The following is a 6,512-nucleotide window of genomic DNA, read 5'->3' on the forward strand; positions in this document are numbered from 1 at the left end:
ATTCCCAAATTGCTGAAGGATTGGAGACTACAGTAGAGAAAGATCACTGCATCCTCCTGCCCTCCTCTCCTCACACACCATCATAGACATGCTACTGGGCCAGATGAGTTCTGTCTTCTCCAATAGAAACCAGGGCCAGTTTCTCCCTCCACATCCTCCTCTGCCATAGCAACATATAATGAGTCCTGGGCAAAGAGATTATTTGAGTGAGGATGTCCTTCACACACATTTTGAACACCACTGTTCAATATGAACATTTTAAATGAAAAGCACCACTGATATCATGTGACGTGGAAAACTCACTTGCTTAGTGTACAAGGCAACCTTCTCCTGTGCTTCTGGAAGTAGCTCAATGTCACTTGCCCCATAGATCTGCTGTGCAATAATCCTGATCTTATCTATAACAGGGAGCTAGAAAAAAGAACAACAACAAGAAAAAAAGATAAGCAAGTTAGTGGGGCCAAACTACAGAGAGCAGTAACATCACAGCAGCTTCCTATCATTGTGCAATGCTCACCTACAGAAGGAACAGGTCTTCTATTTGCTGTAGAACAAAGCCATACAATTTGAGGGTTTTCAAAAGATTTCATTTATCTTGCTGCAGTCATTTCTCTTGGTAAAGAGGGCAAAACTAGTTTGTTACAGTCAGAAAAAAAAAGATACACAACAGTATCTCTTACAAGCTGTGCTTATGTGTTAACTACTGCCACTGCAAAAGAGGCATCTTCATTTTCTCTCAAGTCTAAGTCAAAAAGCAGACAAAAATAATTTGAGGGAATACATGTCAATGGTTAAATAAAAGCATGAATAAAATAGACTAAAGAAGAAAACCTGAAAGCATCTGTTGAGGAGCTAAAATAGATATAATGACATAGCTGTATACCTCATTAGGTTCTTGAATAGGTGCTTGCTATTCAAGGAGAATTCAGGCCATAACCTAGGAACTAACAGTGACTTCATTACCTCCACGTCATCTGTCATATTTGCTTAATACACAAATTCATTAGAAAAAACACACACACACACACACACACACTCTTCCACCTTGATCTGTAGTGTGACTCTGTAAGCCTTACTTGCAGAGAAAGAGAAGTTAAAACTGGAAAAATTCTGTTCCATAGCCTGATATATAGATTCCTATCCTCAGCAACAAGTGCACCTTGAAGCTCTGCAGTAAGGTAAAAGGTTTGGTCTGGCTTGCTCCAGTCCATGCTCTGACAGGAATGCATGTCTCAAAAACTAAACTTCCCCTTACCCTGAAACATGGCTGCCATGGTAGAAACCTGTTTGTCATCTCCAGTAGAGTCACAGCAGCATCTTTCAGTGTCAAAAGTAAACAATATTTCATTGACTAGTCAAAACAACATGAACTGACTAACTAGGTCTTTGAGACTAGTGGAATAAATGTTATGTTCTAAACCCAAATTTCTTCTCAGTTTCTCAGAGCAGCCTTTCAGACAGTCTTTAGCAACTTAAGCTAGTGAAACCACCTTACAAACAAAGTACCTCTGTAATATTGCCAGTTCATACCTTCACATCATAGAGGAACCTGAAGTTGCTGGGTGTCTGCGATGCTCTCTGAACAGCTTGAGCCAGTGCAACTGCTCCTTTACCTCCCTCTGCCCAATGAGTGCACACCACAGCATCAAATGCTCCTGCTTCCTTTGCCTGTTGCACTACAAGGGCCATTTCAGCCTTTGTATCTGTTCTGTAAGGAGAAATGTTTATACATTTGTATGAGAATGCACACACAGTAAATTAACTGTTCAATCTAACCATTTTCCCTATTGACAAGACCCAAAAGCTGTCCAAAGAAATCACAGAATCCAGCCATCAGGAAGTTGCCGAAGGACTATGCACCACAGTTCTCCACCTTGGTGAAGAAGACTACTCCACAGAGTAACAGACAGTTAACAGAACTCTGGAACTACATGCAGAAACCCATGACTCCTGACAGAGAAGTGTTCCAGACTTTCTGCTGTTTCTGTCCTGTATTAGCAATGCAACTCCCGTTTTCACAAGCAAACTCAGAAAGGCTATTGCTGATTTAGAGATGCGAAGATGTGCTGTATCATGTGCACACAAGCTAAACTCTCTGATTTCTCCAGATCAGCCAATATGCACTTACTTCAGATAAAGAATCCTTAGCTGGCTACTCTGCTTTGACTGGCATCAGCTTTAAAAGCTCTTCTGCTCAGATGAAAAGACCACACACAGATTCTACTTCCTGTGCAGTAGAATGTGCAGAGCCCAAAATGCTGCTTAGCAGGGCATAATGATTCTATACAGCAGACCACTGAACACAGCATGGTTGACAGCACCTCACCATCTATTATGAGCTTAGATTCCATATCATCACAGGCACCTTTTGTAATTTGGCCAGAAGGGGTGTAAGTGATGGCAGATACTAGTCATAAAACTCTAAGCTAATTTTAACTAAGGGATGCGTTTGAAATGGCTAAGCAGAGCTCCCCTATTTATTTCAGCACCTTCCAACAATGTAAAAAGCTGCAAACAATACCTCGAAAGTACTGAAAACAAGAGATTGAGTTAAACATATCATATAAAACGCCAACATTTTACACCAATGCATCCCTGCCACATCCCATCTCACTCACTTGAAAGCATTTACAGCCACTACTACTGGGACACCAAACATCCGTGCATTTTGGATTTGCTTGTTTAGATTACTACAGCCTTTTGCCAACAGTTGAAGATTCTGTAAAAAGACAGCAAGCAGAAAGCATGTTCTATCAGGGGCAGTGAAACTTCTGTTTCATATCCACTATGTCCACAGCTAATGATAAAAATGTCAAAATGTGAATGACACTAGAAAGGCAAATCCCCAGTGCTGCTTTCTGAACAGTCCAGACCAGTGCATGCTCTTGGACGGAAGACAGGAAAAGAAATGACTACTTGTAATGATCAGTGTTTTCAGCTGCCAAGCCAAGGTAAGAGAAATCCCTTTTTATCTTTTTTTTTGTTATTCTTAGTAAGTTAATACCCATGCTCATTAACTCCCCACAGTAAAGCCTCATTTTCCTCTTTGACACATTCCTCTATGTATTAAATATCATTAGCAGTGAAATTCATGACACTTGTTTGAAGTCTGTGGCAACAGCTTTCAGCTTACACATATTTACATTTTGCAGCATCAGTGACTACTCATGGAAATGCAGACATTTCATCCCTTCCTATGCAAAGACTAATCCATACAGAAGCTCCATAAGAGAAAAAGCTACAGCAATGTAAAGAGAGCCAGACTACTTATCCAAATGTACATAAGCATTGAAGGAACAGGCATAGAAGCTGAGACTTTAATTCACTTTTCTATCTGCTGCTGCTAAGAGAGTAATTAGAGAGGCACTCTGAATATTTTCAGTGACAGTATTTCAGCCAAGCAATTACTCCATACTGAGAGGGTCAGGGGACACACAGTAGATATTACTATGAAAAACTGAGTGCACAAACAATTGCTTGAGCTCAGGAAAAACGAAAAGCCTAGGTCAAGTACAAGAAATGCTTGAAAGAGCAGAGCCAAAGTAACATTAAAAAAAACAAACAAACAAAAAAAAAAAGAACAACATTACAGCTCATATGAGGAAGCATTTCCCTGGCAGCTAAAAAAATGACACACTAGCTATCCAGGCATGCACTGCATGACATCATTGTGGCATGACCACAGTTAGATGGTCAACTGTCACAACAGCTAAAGAAGGTTACCTCTTCCATGTACTCCTTTGGTAAAGGTACCCCAGCAGTAACCTGGGAAAAAAGAAAAAAGATGGAAATCCCTAAGATTTTTATCCATAACAGCAATTCATGCTTTATTCTTATTAAACTGCATCAAGATACAACATTCTACTCCAGGCTGATCCTTTTTCTAAGAAAAAAAAAAACCCCAAACCAAAAGGAAGAATGAAAGACTGCAGGATGCACTCACAGCTTAAGAAAAGATCGACTAAGGTAGTATCACAAGAGCCCCAGCATACAAGCACTTCACTAGGATAATGAAACAAGCAGGTAGGTATCTGCAATATACTATAACAAAGCAGCTTACAAGCAACAGGGACATAGATTCCTTTTAAAAATGCAAATCTCAAAACAATTACAAGCAGATTAAACTATAGAGGGCTTTAAGTGACTAGATTAGAACAACAATAACAGCCCCTCAGGCCTACAGGAAACCTTGTCTAGTACTTACTGCAGGGCCTCCTCCATGCATTTTGAGAGCTCGGACAGTAGCAACCAACACCACCACATGAGGCCGGAGACCGGAATAGCGGCACTTAATATTAAAGAATTTCTCCATGCCTATGTCTGCACCAAATCCTGCTTCTGTAACTAGAGTAGGAATTAAAAGAAGCCTGTGAGAGAAATCATGCTCTGATTATATCTATCAAAAGTTTCTTCCAAGAGAAAAAACCCAATCATGATTTTAAAAAAAGGCATATCTTCCCTTGCAAAACAAACAAAAAACCACATCCTATACACTTACCAACAAAACCATCTTTACCCACAAGCTTCAGTGCTATTTTGTCTGCCAGCACTGAAGAATTCCCATGTGCAATATTGGCAAAAGGTCCAGCATGAACAAACACCGGTGTTCCCTAGAAAAGGAAGTGCGTGGGAGAGAGAGAGAAAGAGAAAATCAGAGGCTACAATTCAGCAGATCAGCAGCATTTCAGGAACAAAGTACGACGGTACCTGAAGGTAAAGAAAAACACTTCTGGAAGACATATCTTAAAGCCTTCTGATCAAACATTTGCTATCAGTAATAAGGACTGCAGGTCAAACAGGATTATAATAATCTGCACAAGTGGAGATACTAATCCTCTTAGGAAAAGGATAGCTAAATCCCCAAAACTCTCTGCCATTCTCCTGCATCCATACCATCCAGATTCCCAAGACATTTCCTGGCATTAAAGATAACAGAACAGAGACACATAAAAATTTAGTGCATTTCCTTGGGGTCATCCCACATGTCAACGTCAGACCAAGAAAGAAAGTAGCCTTCTCCCCTAGCCCTGAACCTTAGGTAGGAAACCACAGTAAACCCCCTAATCTACACCAAGTAAGCCCAAGCTGACTGTGATAAATGAACTTAAACCAGTTGCTTCTTGGCTCCAAGAATTCATGTACAGCAAATCATCTGTTCTCACCTCTAGTGTCTGCATGAGGTTTGGTTTAACAGCATCTTTCATCAAGACAGCCAGAGCACCAGTCACTCCCTAAGAGGAAAAAAAAGGCAAATCAGTTTCCAGATGTACCAAGACCTGAGACAGTTCCTATGCAGTATCAAGGCTCTGCTTTTGTCCTGGTGGACTTTCAAGACCAGAACCAGCAGCTGCTCTAGATGAAATTAACTCTAGTCAGGACGAGACAGAACACTGACATTTATGTTCTTGTAAGAGGATCTGTGATTTCTGCTCAGGGCAGCCTCTTGGTTGTGACCTTGTTTGGCCATCACTTTGTAAAGAAGGCATAAAGAACAGTTGCTGTTTCAGTGCTATTGCAAGGTTAGCAAACAATAGCCATGAGAGAGTAACCCTTAAGTATGCACATTTATGGTAGCCCATTCAGTAGCACAAAGCAATGTTCTTAGGTATTGCAGGTAGATTTGTCTTGGACTTTTTTCCTTCCTCATGTCAGCAACTAGGCTCTGCGTATTGGTCTTAAAATGTTGTAAAAAGCTGCTACATCCTACCCAAGTACCTTGTGCAGAAATAACTTTCAAAGTGAACCTCTGTGCTCCTGAGGAAGACCAGGCTGACATCACAAAAGACAAACACTGGAACCCATATTTCCTCTGAGGTGCAGCAATATACCCTGCTGCAATTCTGCCTCCTGCTAAGTGAAAGCTTGTGAATTTACCCACACTTGCTTTCCGCAGAGAAAATGAGGGTTTGGTCATCCTTGTGACTGACAGAGTCCAGAGGGAACCAATCTGGCTGTTACCTAGCGCTTGCAGAAGTAACTAAAATTGCTATCATGGGTACAGAGACAAATGTTCACAGCAGTTATGAAAACCTTGAACTATTTACTTCCCTTTTAATTTCAATGGGATTGCAGCACTCATTATATGATTTTTATTTATTTTTTTTTTTAAAAAAAGACATTCACTGCTTTGTTCCCTTAGTTTCAATCTTGCCACGTGAAAGATTATTTAACATTTAATGGATAAGCTTAAACTTCAGTCATCTCCAGAACAATGAAAACTACAGAGCAAGATTTCCATGGCGACATTTCAGGCCTGTGTCGCTCAGCAGCACTTCAGTACATCCCATCTAAAAACCTGTAGTCAGTTTTTGATTCTACATTTCTTCCTAGTTTCTTCCTGGTAACATGCTCTTGACATTGGTTATATCACAGCAGAGGGACCCAGACTTCTTATTATGCCAGTGTGGTCTCTGCAATCACCACGTTTCTGCCTGCAAGGGGAGTACGTAATGATGCAGTCCTAATGATGCAAACTTATGGCTGCCATCATTGCAAACATGCAACATTCAAGA

The 6,512-nt window shown here is 40.6% G+C and overlaps 1 protein-coding gene across 1 annotated transcript in view; it reads right to left on the reverse strand.

The window, feature by feature from the left end:
- The window catches only part of MTHFD1 (methylenetetrahydrofolate dehydrogenase (NADP+ dependent) 1, methenyltetrahydrofolate cyclohydrolase, formyltetrahydrofolate synthetase), a gene marked incomplete at both ends in the record, with an annotated part of 30,008 nt that overhangs the window by 1,083 nt on the left and 22,413 nt on the right, over positions 1-6,512 (reverse strand). Inside the window, 7 exons of the mRNA XM_010017996.1 lie at positions 304-411; positions 1,531-1,708; positions 2,619-2,719; positions 3,724-3,765; positions 4,205-4,344; positions 4,499-4,610; positions 5,163-5,231. Coding sequence (XP_010016298.1) covers positions 304-411; positions 1,531-1,708; positions 2,619-2,719; positions 3,724-3,765; positions 4,205-4,344; positions 4,499-4,610; positions 5,163-5,231 — 750 coding nt within the window. The remainder of the gene's footprint in view (positions 1-303; positions 412-1,530; positions 1,709-2,618; positions 2,720-3,723; positions 3,766-4,204; positions 4,345-4,498; positions 4,611-5,162; positions 5,232-6,512) is intronic.

Source organism: Nestor notabilis, unplaced genomic scaffold, assembly GCF_000696875.1.
Source record: "Nestor notabilis isolate BGI_N333 unplaced genomic scaffold, ASM69687v1 scaffold19787, whole genome shotgun sequence".
In the NCBI taxonomy this organism is placed as follows: domain Eukaryota; kingdom Metazoa; phylum Chordata; class Aves; order Psittaciformes; family Psittacidae; genus Nestor; species Nestor notabilis.